Source organism: Leuciscus leuciscus, assembly GCF_965113295.1.
Source record: "Leuciscus leuciscus genome assembly, chromosome: 6".
In the NCBI taxonomy this organism is placed as follows: Eukaryota; Metazoa; Chordata; class Actinopteri; order Cypriniformes; family Leuciscidae; genus Leuciscus; species Leuciscus leuciscus.
In genome coordinates this window covers 39,365,139-39,386,247 of record NC_138730.1, presented here as the reverse complement: position 1 = coordinate 39,386,247, position 21,109 = coordinate 39,365,139, and the positions used below count along the sequence as shown (strand labels likewise).

At 37.7% G+C, this 21,109-nt stretch overlaps 1 protein-coding gene and 1 long non-coding RNA gene across 2 annotated transcripts; both read right to left on the bottom strand.

Annotated features, from left to right (window-relative positions):
- Positions 1–2,660: 2,660 nt before the first annotated feature.
- cul3a (cullin 3a) lies at positions 2,661–19,332 on the bottom strand. The gene is made up of 16 exons (XM_082173531.1): positions 19,119–19,332; positions 12,816–13,013; positions 12,217–12,330; positions 10,813–10,973; positions 9,945–10,059; positions 8,766–8,994; positions 8,529–8,674; positions 7,220–7,396; positions 6,482–6,652; positions 6,294–6,401; positions 5,965–6,089; positions 5,611–5,707; positions 4,405–4,539; positions 4,113–4,299; positions 3,382–3,527; positions 2,661–3,264 (listed from the first exon to the last, which is right to left on the bottom strand). The coding sequence occupies exons 1-16, from the start codon at positions 19,200–19,202 to the stop codon at positions 3,133–3,135; spliced, it is 2,325 nt and encodes a 774-aa protein (XP_082029657.1). The 5' UTR covers positions 19,203–19,332; the 3' UTR covers positions 2,661–3,132.
- On the bottom strand, positions 7,979–8,447 carry LOC309501599. Its single transcript, XR_014206952.1, has 2 exons — positions 8,255–8,447; positions 7,979–8,217 (listed from the first exon to the last, which is right to left on the bottom strand). It is a non-coding gene; the product is annotated as an uncharacterized lncRNA (long non-coding RNA).
- Positions 19,333–21,109: the final 1,777 nt, after the last annotated feature.

Here is a 21,109-nt window from a genome sequence, read left to right as displayed (position 1 = left end):
GGATTGTGTTGTCAGAAGGATATGTGTGTCAAATGGCCGGTTTCACAGACGAGGTTAAAGCTAGTCCCAGACTAAAATGCATGTTTGAGCTGTTTTACCTGATAGTAACTTATTGTTTTGTCTCAAGATGCACACCAGTAATGTTTTTTTTTTTTTCTGAGGCAAGTTTATAAAATCTGCTTAAATGTCGCAATTGAACTAAGGCTTAGTCTAAGCCTTGTCTGTGAAACCAGGCTTACGAATGATAAGCCCTTTTTTCAATTACTTAAGATGATTTTTGAAGTGTCCAAGCAGAGTATGCACAGGTGTAGTTCAGCATATTAATTATGAACAAACACAATGTTTGACAACAAAGTGACCCGGTCTTCATTTTGAACAGTATGAACTGTTCGGCTCGTTACTTGTCAGTTAACATAAAAACATAGATTGGTCTAATTTGATAATGAAAAGTAAGACCGATTACCCCTAACAACATTTACATTTACGCATTTGGCAGACGCTTTTATCCAAAGCGACTCACATTGCATTTCAAGGTACACATTTACATTCTTATCAGTTCTCGCTTAAATGTTTTAAGAATTTAAAAATGGAAAAATTCCACTTCCACAATGATTTTAACTGTTTTTGAAAGAGGTCTCTTATGCTTATCAAGACCGCGTATATTTGATCAAAAACACAGTAAAACAGTAATATTGTGGAATATTATTACAATTGAAAAGAACCGTTTTCCAGTTGAATATGTTTTAAAATGTAATGTAATCCTGTGATGCAAAGCTGACTTTTCAGCATCATTACTCCAGTCTTCAGTGTCACATGATCCTTCAGAAATCATTAAAATATGCTGATTTGCAGCTCAAGAAACAGTTCTTATCAATGATGAAAACAGCTTGGTTTTAAGCCAGGTATTTATATATTTTGCTGTAGTAGGAAATATCAGTTTACATTTCCAAACATTCATTTTGCCATTAATTGTAATAATCCAGTGAGATTTTTCCACGTACAAGGAATCTGAAAACAGCCGGTGCTCCACACGGAGATCTGATCTCACCATCATCGAGTCTGTCTGGGATTACATGAAGAAACAGAAAAACTGAGAGAGACTAAATCCAGAAGAACTGCAGCAACTTCTCCAAGATGCTTGAAGAAACCTTCCTGGAAAGATACAGTACTGTGAAAAGTTTTAGGCACTTGTGTAAAAATGCAGTAGTGAGGATGCTTTTAAAAAATAATGTCAGAGATTTTATTTATCAATTAACTTCTATTAACTAAATCAAATAAAAATTTGGTGTTACCATTCTTTGCATTTAAACCAGCTTTTGTCCAGGTATGCTTACACATAGTTTTTCAGGTAGATTTGCAGGAAGGTTTCTTCAAGTGTCTTGGAAACATTGCCACAGTTCTTCTGGATTTAGTCTGTCTCAGTTTTTTCTGTTTCTTCATGTAATCCCAGACAGACTCGATGATGGTGAGATCAGATCATACCGGCTGTTGTCAGACTCCTTGCACATACAAAAATCTCTCTGGATTATTATCATAAATGGCTAAATTAATGATTGGGAAACTGATATTTCCTACTGACACACTACAGCTAAAGATATAAATAACTGGCTTAAAATAATTATTTGGAGTGAAAATACTAACATGCCTAAGACTTTTGGACAATACTGGTACACGTACACGCACGCACGCACGCACGCACGCACGCACGCACACACTTTATATAATAGTTAAGTCAGCCTGGCTGATATTCAGTTGAGAGACTAAGATTTGTTGAAACTAACCATTTTGTAAAAAACTACTTAAAATAATTATGAAAATAATAATCTTAACCCGATAGTCCCAAAAAGACTTATCTTGCAAGTTAGTCATCAAAATGTTTTCTTTTAGACTGTTCATTACTTTAAGTCAGTTACATAAAAACATAGATTGGTCTAATTTGATAACGAAAAGTAAGACCGATTACCCCTAACAACATTTACATTTATGCATTTGGCAGACGCTTTTATCCAAAGCGACTCACATTGCATTTCAAGGTAGACATTTACATTCTTATCAGTTCTTGCTTTCCCTGGGAATCCAACCCATGACCTTGATGTTGCAGGCGCCAGCGCTCTACTGTTTGAGCTACAGGAACTAACTGCTAGTTGGTATAACTTATGCAACTGGGCTCTAAATAAATGGTCTATCACTACATACACTGTCGATACAGAAGGAAATCAAAGCCGTGAATTTTGCTCCCTGCTGCTTTTATTTTTTTTTTTGCAAACATTTATTTCATCAGGGAGTCTCAGTGATGCTGTTACTCTTTTTTCAAACCGGTTACCCGCTGTGCACATGTGCAGCACTCACATCTGCTTTGCCCATTTCTGAAAACAATCTGATTCTGTTTGGACCAGGGACACACATAATTCAAGCTTGGCAGTAATGGCATTTTAGAGGTTTAATAGCAGGAAATTGGAGATAGTGATGTACCGTCTAATTCTCAGAGTCCTTTGGCTGCTTTTTATTTGATGTGTCTCGGGAGGCAATGCCACCTGGGACAGTGTGGAACGTTTGTATTTGTTTAATAAACCAAAAATGAAATTACATTGACATGTTGTCTCCACACCTTGATGTTACCATGGAAACCAAAACGGCATCTGCAAGAAAGCAGCAAGTGGTTCAATATCCACATTTTTATTGAACTTTTTGTCTTATTTTCGTAGCCAAGTTTTGGCTATTTTGTAAGGGTGTTTAATATTTCTGCCTTTTATACAGTATTGAAAAAAAAAATGAAAAAAAAACGACATGTGCAGTGCATTCACATTTTCCCAAGGGATTCTTTTGATTTTGATCTCTACGAGGGTAAAACGGTGAAGAGACTGAAGCTGGATCCATTCATAGCTGAGATTCTCAAAATAGTGGGATTGATCTAATTAAAAATAATCTACAACACAATTATGGATTTCTTATTTTGCTTCCTGATTATTTTCCCAATTTGTATGGTTTCTGATTTCTTGGTTTGCTTTTCTTTTAAATGAAGTCCGCTACCCAGAGGTCATCTTTTGCTTAAAAGAAACTTCCCAGTCCATGCGAAGAGCAGTCCAGAATCTTTATATTTCTCCTGTCTTTGTGTTGCTCAAATGTGATCCACTACGCGACATACGTGTAGACTTTACGATCCTCCGGCGTCCGGGCCAAATATTCTCTTTCTATAAGTCCTTCAATGCGCTTTTTAATTACCACGGGGCTCGGCAGGAACCGCGCCCTCAGCTGCTGGGTCACCTGACAGGAGACAAACCAATCAGATATTAAGAAATTTGCAGATACAATTTGAAATTTTTGAAATGATAAACAAAGTACAAACATAGTACAAAATCATGAACAAGAACACACGCTCACCTCTGCTACCAGTACGTTGTGCTGCATCTTCTTCCTGGACTTCATGATACGTACGATGGCAGCCTCGATTTCATGTTTCCTGTCGTCGTCTACTTTCTGCCGCGTCTCCTTGCGCTCTGGGTCTGACTCGCCTTGCTTCGCAGCAACTGCAGAAGACCGAGTCAAAGAGTTTGTGAAGCACATTTCCAAATCTAATTTCAGATCACCTGAGACTGCGATCTCAATATCAAGTCTGATTTAAACATGATCTACACCAAATATTACATAAAATCTGATATCTCCAAATTAGAGGTTTAAATATTTAAAGGCCTCATTAATTGCTTTGACAAGAGCATTCCTATTGAAAAAGGAAGCTGGAGCAAGAAATAGAATGAACAGTTCATTCTAAAAACCCAAAAGTGTAGTTATTGTTTACTACAAGTATTAAAAATAATTTTTGTTAATTGAAGTTAATTGAACGTTTTCACTTTGAAAGGTGCAGTGCTCACATTTAAACCATAGCCTTTTGAAGTGTCCCCAAATTTAATAACTCTTGAAATGATAATTAAGACTATTTTAAACACATGTACCTGCTAAAAATATACATAATTTTCTCTACTTTTAGGAGAACACTAGCATATATATGGCACAAAAATGAACTAAAAGTCCAATTTTGAATTCTGATTTCTTTTAGACAATAACTCTGTCCCTGCATTCTGAGTCAACAGCGCCCCCGTGTGGCAGCACAATACCTGTTTGTATTTTGACTCTGTGCAGTTTGGAGCTGAACTGATCGTTGACTGTAAACACATGGCCGCTTTCGATCTCTTTACTCTTGGGCTCTTTCGTGAGAACTCTCTGGGTGGGTTTCCCGCAGGCTAGAGACTGCAGGGCCCGGACCAGTTCGCGCTCAGGGATGTCTGTCTCCTGCTGGATCTCCTGAGGGGTTAGACGTCAACAAGGGTGAAGGTTAAACAGTTAAATGGATAATATGCATGGCTTCATGGAGTTCGGATCGGGAACATGTGGATGGGGGGGTTTTACCTCAAAGGTAAACTTGTCTCTGTTGTTGAAGAGCATGAGGATGGTCATCTGGAAGGTTGACACCTGCAGAATGTGCTTCCGTGTGTTTGAGCCTGTTAGCAAAGCTCCGCCCACACCTACATCTGAGCCATCCTCCTAAAGAGAGAGAAAGTCAATACAAATCGGCCTTTGAAAATTTTTAGAAATAATTATAACCATTTAACAAACAGCAACAAAATCACAGCCAATCGGAATATACTTGGTGTTTCGTTTAATATGGATTTTGGACCTATGAGATTCCACTGTGGGTGGAGTTAACATAATAGAAAAAAACACTGGTAAAAGTGACTGATAAAATGTCATGTCACCCGTCGTCATGGTCACGGCTGGTTAGGACAACAATACAGATTAGATGGAATGATTTATGCTTAGTCATGCTTCTTGCTGCCTTATTTTAGGCTTCAAGTTTACAATTTAATCACTATATTAAGGTGGCCGAGAGAGCTCAACGTGCTGCAACTCAAGAAAACACATACAAATAGAAAGAACACCAGCAAATTAAGAACGCAACCAAATACAGAAACGCACTGCAAATAGCACAGACCACAACAGAAATGTATCAAAGGGACCCCAAAAAGGGACGAACGATTTTCTTAACATCCTGATCGTACGTTCGTTGTGAGTATTTGCACGTGTGTTCATCAGCTGCACTGATGAAGATGTTTTCTTAATTTGCATGTGTTTTCTTGAGTTACAGCAAGTTGAGCTGTCTCGGCCACCGTACTATATAATATACTTTTTATAAATTATTATATTATAATATATATTTTTAATTGTTTATGATTTTATATAAAGTGTGTATATCATAGGTGTGATTGGCAAAGGACAAAAAAGCAGGAAAATATGCGGCCTTCAAATAGGCATATAGGCTATTCTGATCATGCTATGACATTTTCTCGTTGTGCAGCTGGCTCTAAAGGCAGTATTTTCTAACCATGTCGGGGGAGTTGACACAAAAAACTTTGACAGCAGTGAGCGGTCATTATGTTTACCAATACCCGAACCGTGCTTAGAGCGCGATCCGAAAAAACCCCGGATTTGCATGATATACGAGCGCAACATTTTCAGGTCGGAAAAGCCAGATTTATCCGGAAGAATCTCACCCCTGGTTTATAGACACACACACACAATATATATATTTTACTTGGGTATTAAAGGTGTCTGTACCTTCTTAATGGCACCGTAGAAGGTGGCGTTGAGGTCTGCAGAACCCATGTGGTGCTGGAGTGTGAGTTGCCTGCCGCTGTGCTTAGCCAAATAAAACCTGCACAGAGTTAAAACAAACACATGAAACCAAACTACCAGTGGTGAAAACTCAGATATAGACATGACAAGCAGAGATGATCAACTTCATCTTTACCTTGACAGTTTCTGTCATATACTTACAACAACAACAAAACAAAAAAAATATTGTTCGATTATATTCCACATATATGTAAAAAAATCCTAACAATTGTTCACCTTATAAGGAAATGTAGATATAATTAAACAAGGAAAAGGTTGTATGAGGGTGTATCATACCTTCTAAAGACTTCAAAAGCGTGGCGTGGGGAGGGTGGGATGTTGCATTTTGGTGTGGCTGACTGTGTGGGCCAGTAACCTGTGGTCAGTACTCTCACTGTGAGGTCAACACCACAGAGAGACACCTGCAACATGAAGACAAAACACACATTTTCACATTTGGTGTGAAAGGGCTGCATCGCTTCAATTAAAATTGTTCTTTTTTAGAAAAGCTGAATGTGGTGTGAATAGGCCCTCAGGGCGCAGCAATTATAATTAGCTTATTTTAAGAACAACAGAAGTCAAAGGGACGCGCGTGTGTGTGTGTGTGTGTGTGCGCGCATATGCACCTGTGATGTCTGCAGGTGGTGGCGGAATTCATCCATAGTGGTATTAGAGATGCTCATGTCTCTGAACATGCCCTCCAGTTTAGAGGTGAACTGACAACCGCACTCCGTCTGAGAGAGAAAGCACGAGTATCACATTAGTAACAGAGGAATACAGCGAAAGAGAGTAAAGAAAAGGATATGACGTGCACCTTTAGTTTGGAGATCATATTTTTCTCGGAGTCATCTGAAACGCTCTTATTGGTTAAGAGTCTTCTGGCCAGGTGCTGTTTGTAGTAACGCTCAAACACGTCCTTCTCCTGCATGAACCTGAACAACACCATGGCTTTATCCAGGATGGACTCCACTTCCTGTTCCGTCAGCTGAACACAAACACAATTATAAGATCAGTCATAACTTTGCTTCAGTGTTATTTTTAAATTATTTATATGCTATTATTGTATTTATATTGTAAATTAGCTCGTTTTTATATTTTCAGTTTTAATTTTGATTTTAAGAATTTTGTAAAGTGCTCTTGTCGCTTTTATTATGTCACTTTTATGTTTTGTTATTGGTATTATTATTTGAAGTTTTTTTTTCATACATTTTTATTTAGATTGCTTTTTTTTTTGTAATTTTTAATAATTCAGCTTATTTTATTTCTGTTAGTTGTCAAAGCAAAATTTCCAAAAAAATTAAGTTTTCTAAGAACAGGTTTTTAATCTTTTATTTTATTTCAGATTATTAAGTATTATTAGTTTGAATAGTTTTCATTTTAGTTAGCGATAACACTTTTGTTTGTGTATGTAGGTGTACATTCATCCATCAGTCTATCTATAATATATAATATATAACATAACTCATATTCATAATATTTTCACTTTCACTGGACAAAAGTGAAAAGAAGATTTCATCTTAAGAACTTGAGATGGCCTAATCTAATCTCTTACCCCCTTCACTCCTTTCTTGAGTTTGTCATCGATGAAGAGCGAGAGGTACTCGGGCGATCTGGAGTTGAGGTTGAGGAAATACTCAAAGTCTCCAGCGATCGTCTGTTTGAAGAGTCTGTCGTTGTTGAAGGACTCCTGCAGGAACCGGTCAAAGCGCGACTTCAAGTCCAACAAACCCTGAATGATTCACACAAAAAAAACATTATTACTACTTATTACAAACCTAAAGCTCATTAAGGTTGTTGTGTTACACATTCTCACTACTCTGAACTCTTAAACCTTGGCAGATTTGTTCTGTGTTTATTCAGGATCTGACTCAGCCGGTCGGATTTGTATTAAAGGAGAACTCCGGTGAATTTTTAAGTTAATCTTGATCGTTTTACCTTTGCGAGTACTGTCTATAGAAAAAAAAAACGAACCGGATCGGTGCTTGCAACGCGGAGCTGTTACAGTTAATGCCCAGAGCTCCCACTCAGCTAAAACGGCAGTTATGGGGGCATAAACCTAAAGAGTGTCTTTGTGCCTCTTAACAGACACAAAATGCAATTAAAATGTCTGTCCAACATGAACAGGGCCCTTATGTGACACCAAGATGCGTTTAGCAACTTAGCCATTGTTTAAACTCACCTAAATAGTGTAATAGTAGTCTCGCGCTGAAGTCCCGTGGGAACTCAGTTGTAGCCGGAAAAAGGTAAATAGTACGTGCGCGTGATTTTTTTTCCCCAAACCACTTCAGCGGAAATCCCGCCCTGCAGCTGATTCTAAGGTTTTCATTGGTCATGTCAATTACAGATTGCCTACACCAAACACTGATCCCTAAACCTACCCGTCACTGTAACCTAAACCAATGAAATCAGCTGCAGGGCGGGATTTCCGCTGAAGTGGTTTGGGGGAAAAAAAATCGCGCACATAGTGCAGGTGGGAGGAGCGTCGTGTTCCGGCTACAACTGAGTTCCCACGGGACTTCAGCGCGAGACTACAGCTAGCCGTCTAAAACACTATAGGTGAGTTTAAACAATGGCTAAGTTGCTAAACGAATCTTGTTGTCATGTAAGGGCCCTGTTCATGTTGGACAGACATTTTAATTGCATTTTGTGTCTGTTAAGAGGCACAAAGACACTCTTTAGGTTTATGCCCCCATAACTGCCGTTTTAGCTGAATGGGAGCTTTTTTTTTCTATAGACAGTACTCACAAAGGTTTAACGATCAAGATTAACTTCAAAATTCACCGGAGTTCTCCTTTAACTGAACAAGCCTCTATTGTCGGTGCAGTTCTCTCTTTTGCTGCTTCATGTTGGTGAATGTGTACCTGAATGTAGTCGACGGGGTTCTTGCCCTCTCCTTCTTCTGACACCAGCGCTTTACCCTGTTCTCTGAGGTACCAGCTCATGCACTCACACATTGTCTTCAGTCCATTAGGAACCCGACCGAACAGCTTATACATGCATGCCAGGTCTGAGAGAGAAAAGACGAGAGAAATTGTGTTAAATACAAAGCAAGAGAGGAAAAATGAAAAGCATAATTTATTCCTAATTCATTTGCTCACCTTCTGTCTTTCCGTTCTTGAGCATGTGGACCAGTCCCGAGTTCTCCATCTCTACGATGGTCTTCATGTGTTTGGAGATGAGCTCTCTCTCCACCACCTTCACGATGGGCTCCTCTGTCGTTTTATCCAGGCAGTGCATCACGCGCTCAATCTCTTCGTTTATCCGAGCCTCCACTTTCTTGATGTAGACGCTGGCACTGTTCTCCGCTAAGAACTTCTGACTTTCCATCTGCACAGACACACACACACAAATGAAGATATTATACTTAACAACAATCAAAGACAGCCAGTCAAGAATAAATGATCAAATCAATCAATTCAATTATTAACAATGAGGGTTTAATTCAGTTTAGTAGTGGATTTTTTCTTGGCCAGTCAATTTTTTTTCAATCAATATATCAATATATCAATATATTTTTGTGTGAGAAAAAAGCCAAACATTTATTTTTCATTAAAAACGTTCACAATAATTATGCTTTTAATTTGTAATAATGGCTGCAAATGTTTTTATAGAATATGAAAATTGATATTTTATTAAAATATTATTTATAGAATTGTATGCATTTGAATAATTAACATAATACACAATAGTTCAAAAGTTTAGGGTCAATTTATTTTAAAGAAATTAAATTATTGATAATAATAAGAACTTTCTTGAGCACCAAATCAGCATTTTAGACTGATTTCTGAAGGATCATGTGACACTGAAGACTGGATATTCAAAATAGAAAAAAATATTTTTATATTTTATAGTATTATTACTATTGTTGATCAAATAAGAGACTTTATTCAAACACATTTTTAAAAACCTTACCCCAAACTTTTGAACGGTAATGTATACTTTAATACATCCCACCCAATTTAGTAGCTTAAATGTCATTGTGAGTGTGATTATGAAGTTGTAAGGATGTATCAATTTGTGTCAGTGTCTATTTGAACAATAATGTTATAAAATGTTGGCTAAACCTAGTGAAATGACTGCGCAATCGCACATCAAGTCAACCAATCAAGGAGCTAATTGAAATGATAAGCCCTATAAATTATAATTTAAAAAATGTAAATAGTGATGGAAGACCTAAATGAAAGGTTTCGTTCCTATTTTATCTGTGGCCATGGCAGTGACAAGGAAATGTTTTGTAATATCCAAAATGATAAAAGCAGTATTACAGCAGCACCCACCTGGAAGAACTCAGCAGACATGTCTAAGAACGGGATTTCAAAATCCTCCTCGTAGACGGACCGACCTTCTAACCCCAAAACCATCAGCATCTGACAGGCATTCCTGATGGCCCCCCTGCCACAAAACACGACACCACAAACCACATAAAAATGCATTCCTCAACTAATTACAGCAAAAGCTTTCATTCGTTAAGGGTGTTCACACTTGGCATGTTTGGTTTGATTAAAAATGAACCCTGGTGCGATTGCTGTTAGTGGGGTTCAGTTGAATTAGTGTGAACGCTGCCATCCGAACCAAAAAAGCGGTTCCAAAAGAACTCTGGTACGGCTCGACTGAAATATGAACGCAACACGGACCAAAAACATCTAAATGGACCAAAATGACATCATAAGATGCGACCCTAGAAAGGACAGAAATCATACCTGTTTTTTCTCATCATTGTCGCGATGTTGCCCATCACAGTTCGGTACAGGCATCACAACCACGTCTCCACACAGCAGATCTTCATTTGTGTGTGTGACGGAGGGATTCCTGCCGCTGTTCTGAACTCTCCACGAGTTCTCTGGTCAAAATATCATCATATGTATGTAGGCTACGCACATAGAACGAGTGCACACAGCATTGTTTTGGAAGTTCAGTAAGTACCGTCGCGAAATATACGTAATAAAAGCCCACAAATCAGGTTGTGAACGTACCCATATGCTTATTTTTAGGTTCAGTGTTAAAATGCCAATGTGAACGTTAATCGGGCCAGGACACTTTTTTTTTTTGGTCCGGACCAAACGAGCCAAGCGAACTGAGCTACAAGTGTGAACACACCCTAACTGAAACACTGTAAAGAGAGACCGAAGGACAAAAGTCACACACCTGTCGACCACCTCTCCCCTGCGTTCTCGAGCGATCATGTCCAGCAGAGTTTGTCTGAGATGGTCTCTAATGCAGCCATACCGCACAACCTGATCTCTGAAGATGATCAAGCCGAGATTGTAGACGTTTTCCACATTATTCTGTTGAACATACACACGGTCCTAGACAGAGAGAGAAAGAAAAATGTTCCAACAGGTTTAAACACAAGGTTCAAATCCAGACTCTGTTGCATCCCAATATCCCATCTTTCTACTTTCCAAACATATTTTCTCCTTTTTATAAACAATGATATGCCATTTATTACAATAACAACATTTTGAAATTGTGCTTCAGGGATGACGAATTTCTGCAGGGCCAAATCCAAAAACGAGTCTGGTTTCATTGTCCAGAAGTCAATGGGATTTTGGTTAAATGCCTGAAATAAGGTCTGTGGTGAACACAAGCTCAAGATATTTTCACCTTTTATTCTACGACATAAAACACACCAGTAATACCCTATTGAGATTTTTTAAAGCTTTTACTTTTAGTCTTCAAAAAGGCAGTTGCTAACAAGTGGCTAAATGGGACTAGAGGTTGTCTGACTGGGACAATAAACATCATCAGGCCGAACAAGTGAACTCGTCCACACTCTAGTCCACTTTCACAGCCTCGTTGTATTTATAATAACGTTCTTGCAAACTATTCTAGCTCAAACTTTCAGGGAAATGTTTTTTTTTAAATAAACACTGAAAGAGTTGGAAGCTTAAGAGGCCATTCCCACAGAACATGTTATTGCTTTGAAAAACGCAAGATGCAGGCAGTGGAATGGGGAAAAAACGCAAGTAGAAGTTGAAGTTCAACTTTTGAGTTCATGCGTGAGACGCTGCAAAAGACGCGAGCGCAACGATCATACACGTCCGTATAGCGCATTGACATTGAAAAATAGTGGAAAAGTAGTGCAGTGGAATGGAAAAACGCATTCTGTGTGAATGGTGGTTATGCTGAAGGCATGCGACCGTGGTGTAGTTCATTTATAGCCTATGTTGATCTTTTTATTTCTGGTAATGTGTTAATTTGTGAAGATTATCATATTGAAAAAATCATAAACTTTTGTTGGTCAAAGTAATTATTTTCTGCAATAATCCAAAAGCAAACAGAAAAAACATTGGGTTTTTGTCGAGAAAACTACGCTAACTTCAGGATTGGGCTACAAAAATACATCATCACTGCAGCACTTTATGGTCATGTCAATTAACAGGATAAGGATTATTAAAGCTTTTTGTTTGGTTGTGCTATCCATAAGTTCTGATCCATGACCGAAAGACATCAGAACATTTTTGTAAACTTGCAACTCAGTCTTTGATATCTATCTATACACACACACACATGATTACCACTTTAAGAAAGTCTGAATAAACAACTTACCATGTACATCAAGATATCTCTAATCATGACCATGGCAGTCTGATGATCATTCCACGCCTGATTTAACGTCTGCAGGAAATTGTTATTTAACGAGAGAAGCACGTCTTCTCGCACCTGAAGACAGGAAAAACAAATTCAAAGCTGTTATGATAGCAGCTCAAGCACATGGGTTTCATCCACCTGTATCTACATTGACATCACCCTGTGAACAACTCCACTGGGACGGGCAGGTTTCCACCATCTGCTTCATCTCCAGAACTGACATCATTACCAGCCAGCACCAGAGATAAAACCCCAGAGTCTTCATTAAGCTACATACAAATATATATATATATATATAGTGAAGATGTGAGACAGCGTTCTTCAGATCTATTCAAATCAATCTGTTCCAATTTAAATTCACATCACTTACACCATCAAAATAGTTAAGGAGGTCTTTTAAATCAATATTATCGTAAAACACCATCTCTTGAGGCTTACTGCTTATTAAACGGCATTTAACTTCAGCTAAAGCCTGTGAGAAGTTTAATCTCTAGGACCTCATGGGTTTTCTCTAACGCATTTCAAGAAAGACCTCAGAGTGAGAGAGGAGCTCATACTTTGTTGATGAGGTGTTCGGTGACCACCTCTCTGAGGCCCGTGTAGAGCTTCTCCCCGTGTTTGTGCAGCACCATGGTGTAGGCGTTCCTGTAGAGCTCCTCGAAGCTCAGCCCACTGTTGTTCTTCCGCTGGATCTCCTGGATGGCGTTCTTCAGAAGATCCCAGATGTTATTCACATACTTCTCATCCATGGTCATCTGCAAAAACAAACAAATCAACAAATTAATAAGCATAGAAACCCTTATGACAAATTGATTAGTGCTGGGCAAATATTAATCGCGATTAATCGCATCCAAAATAAAAGTTTGTGTTTGCATAATATATGTGTGTGTACTGTGTATAATTATTTTGTATATATACACACATATGCATGTATATATTTAAGATTTTTTTTTATTTATATATAAATTATTTATATTTATATAATATAAATGATGTATAAATACATATACAGTATATACATGCAAATATTTCTTACATAAATACATGCATATGTGTGTATTTATATATACAAAATAATTATACACAGTACACACACATATATTATGCAAACACAAACTTTTATTTTGGATGCGATTAATCGCGATTAATCTTTGCCCAGCACTAAAATTGATACAAAACGTTTTAGAAGGGATGCACTTTATCAGTATTGACCAATATTGCTTTCAAAATATTGCTTTCTAATTGATTTCTTATTGACTTACATTGAAGGATTGTTCAAATGAGCCAAGACTGTTCAAACTCCAACTGTCAAAATTCTAATTTAAACACACTGAAGTAGGGCTGCAAAAACGAATCGATCAAATCAATTATAATCGATAATGAATTTGATTATTCGTGTCCTTGCGCTCGGAAACCATCAGCCAGTCAAGCCGCTTTACAGTAGTGAATAACACATTTCTATGGATAAAATGCATATGGAAAATAACAGAGGACACAAAGTGAGCTGGAGTTTTCCCCTGTTTTGCACCTCGCTTTTAAATAGGGATGGGTACCGAAACCCGGTATTAAAGGATAACTGTCGCCAAAATGCAACCTAGAGTCTTTTTGTTAAGAAGGCTCGACACAACATGGAACTTTGCTCTTAAGTATCACCAGGGGCTCTACACATGAACTCAAGCATTGACAACATTGTTTGTGTACACAGAGTTTACTAAAAATAAAGATTTTGAACAACTCACGGTAGCTGTGTCCGCCGGCATTTTGACAGTCAACAATAGTCGATCTCCGAATGTGAATGAACTGACTCTGTATTTTAGTACTGCTTCTTATATGAGCATCCTTTTTCAAATATAAGGTCAATATTGATTTTCACTAACGAGAAAACAACAAATTATCCGTGAATTTATATGGAACTAAGCTTTAGGAGCTTTCCATCTTTACTCTCCTCCCTGTTACGGAGATAGACTATTTTTGACTGACAAAATGACAGAAACACAGTAAGTTGATCAAAATCTTTCTTTTTAGTAAACTCTTTGTGCACAAACAATGTTCCCAATGCTCGAGTTCATGTGTAGAGCCCCTGGTGATACTTCGAGCAAAGTTTCATGTTGTGTCGAGCCTTCTTAGTGTTTTAAAAATAGTGATTTTTTGATGCTATCATAGTAGTGCCCCATTCACTCCCATTCAAAAGGCAATTTGATCGAAAACGAAAATACGGATTAATCTAAATGAATCTATCTATGATAAACTATGCATTGTTATTTTACATTTGATTACTTTATTAGATTTCTTTTTAGACTAGGCCTATACCTGAACAGTAATGTTAGTAGACCTTCCTGAAATTAAAGCACTGTGTAGGCCTATATAATGCGTATCTTTGTTTAATTGTTTATCTTTGTTTAATATAAAGTACCGGATCGATAATCGATAATTCAAAGGCGGAAGCAATTTTCAAATTTTCAGATTCAAAAAAAAAAGTCAGTTTAATGCAATTTAAGTTGAAATTACTTAAATATCCAAGTTGATTGTACTTAATTTGAAGCAGCCAATTTTTTTACAGCGCAGTGGACACACCATTATGAATGCCTGACTGTGTGGCCGTGCGCTTTATACTTTCGCATTCAAATTAGCACCAAATGCTTGAATGGTCGGTTCATTACTATTCTTAATGAAAAAAACTCTCTTAAATAGGCGCTTTTACATTTCGCTTTGAAACCAAAACTTCTGCCAACGTCTTGTCAGTCAGCTCCTCACTCTTGTGATAAATGAAGTCTGACTCCTGCTGCTGATCTGTGCAGCGAACCTTGTTCGGCTCACGCTGAATTGAGCAGACGCATTCAGTTAACTGTAGTGTCTGTTCTCAAACTGAACTAAATTATTTTACTATAAAAATGGCAAGTGCTGTAACCGCAAGCAGTAGCAGCAAGCCCATCTGACATGTCTACAAACTTTTTAATCTAGTTATTATCAATGTTGAAAACAAGTCGGGCTGCGTAATATATTTTAGGAATGAAACCATGATAGTTTTTCAAGAGTTTTTGATTAATAGAAAGTTCAAAAGAGCAGCATTTTTTTAAATAAAAATCTTACGTAACATTATAATTGCCTTTACTGTCACTTTCAATTGAAAGCATCCTTGCTAAACAAAACAGTACAGACTCCAAACTTATGAATGGTAGTGTATCGACAGAAGTTTTTAGAGTGACACACTTTGCTCCCTGCACACATCACAACCTTGTTGGAATTACATAAGAGGAGACTATATTAACTTATTCAGCATGGGAAATCGCAGGATGTGTTCCAGTCCCATTAAAAGTAAAACAACTCGCTTACAACTTTTTAATTTGCATTTAATGTGCCAATGAGACTGCAGATCATTCGCACATACACTCAAGCTTTGGCAGAAACTGGAGCAAGAAGATCAATTCCTTTTACAAGCAAACCACCAGTCCAACAACTTCAGAGCTTTTGATAGCTCCAAGTGACTCAGCAGAGGCTGATGGCTAATCATATGATTGAATTACATTTTTAAACAACTGTGACTAATTATGCATGTCAAAACTTCAGCACAGCTCACGTTAATTATAATGCTTGTCACGATTTTAGTAACACAGCTCTTGCTATGTGATAAATTGACACACATTGTAGATTCAGACGTAGAGAACGCCTCGGTCGCACCTGTCTGTCTCTCTCCGTCTACTAAGCCTGCAGACAGACAGGTCTTGATACTCGTGGACCTGTGCAGACTAGTCTGTGGATTAAAGCCATTTAGGTGGCTAAAATCTGACTTGGTAGGAATAGGTGTGAGTGGGAATGTAGACTTCTTGCAACATTTCGCTAAAAGGCTACTTGAATCACACATGCTTTGGCAATCATTGGATACTGCAGGAGACCGTTTCACTTTTGAAAAGTTAAACTAACACAAAGAGGAACCAGTTTTTCCATGAACAGGAATCCCTAAAGCAAAACGTGTGCATGTGTGTCAAGCAAGTAGGTTTCCAAAACTGGGTTTCTGTAGGCTCAGGTCAGGATGCAAAAGCACTGATGAAGGACGAGACCAGAGAGACGTACATTTAACCCACAACAGTAAACCCTAATCATATCAGTATCAACACATTTAACATCTATGAATTTGCCAGATGCGTTTATCCAAAGCAACTTTTTTTCTTTCCTTTTTAACGCCTTGTCAGCTTCTATGGCTATGTTCATGGTGAGAGCTAGGTTTAGTTATTCAAAAATACAAATAAATAAAATGTTTAAGATTATTAAAAAAAAGAAAGAAAAAAAAAGACTAAATTCAAATGTACTTGGTTAAAAGCCTTTTCAAAAGTATCAACAAATAAGACAAGTTCCTCAAAGGGGTAGAAGTAGTATTACAGTCCAGCAAAATATGTTTAACGGACAGTGGATTCTGACAAGATTAACACTTTGGTGAATTTTCTCCTGTGGTAAAAATGTAGGCCTATGTGTGAGTCTTGAGTGTATCCAAATCAACTTTGCATTCAAAGTATAGATTTTATCAGCTCATGCATTCAATGTGAATCAAACCCGTGACCTTGGCATTCCTAGTGTCATTCTCTACCGTTTCAGCTAAAGGAACCCTAAAAACACTTTTAATCTGAAAGCAGGTTCAAATACTATAAACTGACACTATCGCTCAAAAGTTTGGGGAGAAGATTTTACAATGTTTTTGAAAGAAGTCTCTTATGCTTATCAAGGTTGCATTTATTTTATCAAGAATACAGTAAATTATTTATATTACAATTTAAATAACTGTGTTCGAATATTTATTTATTTTTTATAATTTATTCTTGTGATGACAAAGCTGAATTTTCAGCAGTCTTCAGTGTTACAAGATCCTTCAGAAATGTTAATAATATGCTGTTTTGTTGCTCAAGAAATATTTCATGTTATTTTCAATGTTGAAAACAGTTGTGCTGCTTTTTTAATGCATCACTGGCTGAATAAAATGTTTTTGTTTATACCAAATCGTACTGACTGACCCCAGACTTTGAAATGGTAGTGTATAAAAACTATAAAACAACATTCCACATTTCTACAAAATGATGAATCCTGGAAAAGTGAGCCATTGAGATTGTAAGGGGAAGGTCAACACAGCTAAATGACGAAACTCATCTCAATTACAGCTGACTATCTCCAGTAAGAGGAGTTTTGGAAGAAGAACAAAGCAAAAACAATCAGGAGAATCATAACTGCACCGGTTAGGTCTGAATTAACTGAGGGATGTGCAGTAAAGGGTTTTGAAAATGACAGCAAGCACTAAACTTCCTACACTCCTGTTTCTGACCAAAATATGTCTGTGCCATCTTTGATCTTTAATAATGAACTGCATGACTGAATGCATTTTCAACAATAGCAGAACCACAACTGACACTATAAAAAGCTATTAAGAGAAACTTGACAGTTTGAACGCAGAAGAGAGCCGAGAGCACGTGGATTGTAACAGGTGAGAATATGGGCCACATTACCGAGACGGTAATTCTATGACGAAAGAAGTAAAGCCAGCTGTGAGATTTCTAATGAATTCCTCTGACGAGACATGTCAGATTCCACAAGCAAACGCAGCTCCTGCACGAGAGCAATGTCTTCTTATCTCACTGCCACTTATCTGAACCAAAATGACATTCGTTAAGTCCTGTGGACTTGCTGAAAGGTGTCAGACTCTGAGAAGATTAAGAGTATTCCAGACATTCAAGAGAGGACAATAATTGCATGCAAACATTTTCACTTAACTGCATATAATGAAATTATTCATAATTTATTCCATCAGAGCATCACCAACAATCCTGCGATGCACTGAATTTGATCTGAGTGGAGCTAATAAAAGAACAGAAAATTGCTGAAAATTTCAGAGATGCACGTCATGCTGCTGCAGTGACTGTGAAACAAAAGCAGAGCTGCTAAAGGACATCTATCATCAGTGTGACAATCTAGACAACACCTATAATACAGGGGGTTTCAAACTAGAAAAGACCACTGTGAAAAAAAGTTAAATTAATAAATAAATAAAAAATTTACATATTTTTTTAAAATAAATTATACATAAATACATTTCACAGAATAAATTGTCTTTATACATGGACATACATAGGCTAAATATATAGGCCTAGGTGCATTTGAAATTTTAGAATGGGATCCCTCACCTAAGGATGATCATATTCTGAGAGTCCCTGAAACCCCCTGATCTACACCGAGTGACAATAATGTACACAATTTCCCCAAAAATATACAAACACCTATCAGAATGTCAACAACACACAAAACCAAACAATGACAAGAAACTAAATTAACCAGGCAACACGGCCATAACAGTCAGTTTGGCAATATGCTCAGCACCAATAACAACAAAACCAACCATCAACACCACAGACAACAATCAGTTTCAACAAAACACACGTTATCAACGGCCAGTCTGACATCACAAGACCCAGAATCAGATCAAAACACTGAAAGAAAACATGCAAATCAGAAGGAAAGACTCCATGTTCTCTGCAGAATCTACTATACTGAACATATTTACAGCTTTATGGTCAAAACATATGGACTGAACAAAAAAAAATCACTGAGTTTTGATCACTTTCTACACTGGCTGTTTTATTGATTCAAATCGCTCATCTCTCTATTAACTGAGTCATATAGATATACATATTTAGAACCCTGGAGGAGCTAATATTATCACGATTACACGTAACGTATTTTCTATTCCATAGTCACTGTAAATCTCTCAAACGCAGCCTCAAAAGATCTAAACCCGCTATGGCCTGCTGCTCTGCCCGATCCACGGCTCTCGAGTTCTCCCCACGACCGCTTGAGGTACGTTCAACCCGGCTGATACTCACGGGAAAGGCGCGGATCCGCATCTTGGTGTCCTTCTTGGTGCCGGGTTTGAGGTTGGACATGTTTGGGTTAGGGAGCGATGCCATCAACAAATGTTAGGGTGGGTGTTTTGAGGGGAAACACGGACAAATCTCGCCCTCTTTCCCCCCCAGGTTTCAGTCCCTGTAGCTTACTCTTTTTCCTCTGTCTCTACAGCGATGGCGGATGACTGGTTGAGATCTCGCGAGACAATGATTACGCTAACAGAAATGCATCCAATATCGCGAGAACGGGGGCCAGCTTGGGCTGACATGTGGTAAACAGCAGTGAGTCTGGCGCTGAGGAAAAAAACAACCTTCATGGATTCACCGGTATCGTAGTTTAAAACCATGTCATGAAGTTTGATAATGACATCTAACCCCATTAGGATTGTATGGGAGTATTTCTTTAATATTGTTTCCTAATATTACCGTAACTGGTATTATTTGCATTTTACCTGTATATTTAGTCATTTAGCAGACGCTTTTATCCATAGCGTCATACAAATGAGGAACATTACGAGCAATTTACTGGTAGGTTAATTTGGTCATTTACGGGAGATTCCTTGTTTTGAATCAGATATAGTTGACAAATAACATGTCAATAATTAAGTTGCACTTTATTATTCTTACAGAAGACAACGCAGTTGACCAAAAGGTTTTTGGACATTTAAGCAACACTTATAATATATTAATATATTTGCATTATTTTAACAGAATATCAAACATAGTGGCCTTTATTTTACATAGCACAAACGCAATTTCCAAGCACAGCATTGTACAAAAAAAGGAAATCAATAAAAGGTAACTCATGCATACACACACACACATAAATATATATGGACTCTTGTTAAAAGTGTTTTTAAAAGTCTAACAAAAATTAGTCAGAAAAGGTGGTTAGTTCTGAGAAAGGTTCCTGTTTTCATGTTTACAGATGCTCATAGGTTTGATATTTAGTGCCAGAGCTTGACAACATAGTAACTACAAGCTGATTCACCACTTTTAACTTTTTACAACTTTGTCATCATGTAACACAATTTAGGCAATAGGAACATTGTATACAGTTACAGTATTCTTGAGAAATGTTATATAGAATATGGATAATAGAACAAACTGCTAATGTGTAGTACAAAGTAAAATAAACCCCCTTCACCCTGCAGGTCCAGGCCACACCATCTGCATCTGATGACTGGACATGGACACAGACGTAGGACACTAGATTGTGAGTACTGAATCCAAACAATGCCTGACACAATCCATATGTTCTGGATCCTTATGCGCTTTGGATTGGATAGTTCAGTCTGTGTGTGGGTAATTATACGCTATTTCTTAAACCTTGTCAACTTACATTGATTGTAGCGATCACCCTGCTGTTTTTAACTGGTTTCCCATTAAGCTACTAATGTTGTTTCTGAGTGAGGTGTTAGTGAAGCCAGCAGGGGGTGTTCAGCCTGTGATCTGAATGAGTTTTCATGCCCCAGTATAGCAATGAGGACACTTCTGTAAGAAGGCGTCATCCTTTGGGAAACCGAGGTTGCTCTGGTCAGTAAAAATTCCAAGGATTCTCTTGATAAGAGTAGCCAAATTTGCCCGCCTGCTTCTTTTAGTCATAGCTTCCTAATCATTGGCTCCTGCCCACTGATAGCTGGAGTGTGATGGGCGTTCTGGTGCATTATGGCTGCATCTGGTGCATTGAGAGGATCTGGTCTCAGATTACTTGTTCTGCACTGATGTTTAGGAAACGTGACGTTTACCTCAGTGGCAGTTTGAGTGCTGAATCTGAAGACTGGCTTTTCTTACATATTTGCACCCTTTGACTGTTGTATTGAGTTATTTTGCTTGTTTAATTATCTTTGTAAGAGAGAGCCTTGAATATATTTGAATCATGGTGGATTACTAAGCAACAAATATTCAATGCATTTCTTTAATAGTTCATAAAAACTCCTGCATTTCTGTGCTATGATTGCTAGTCTATA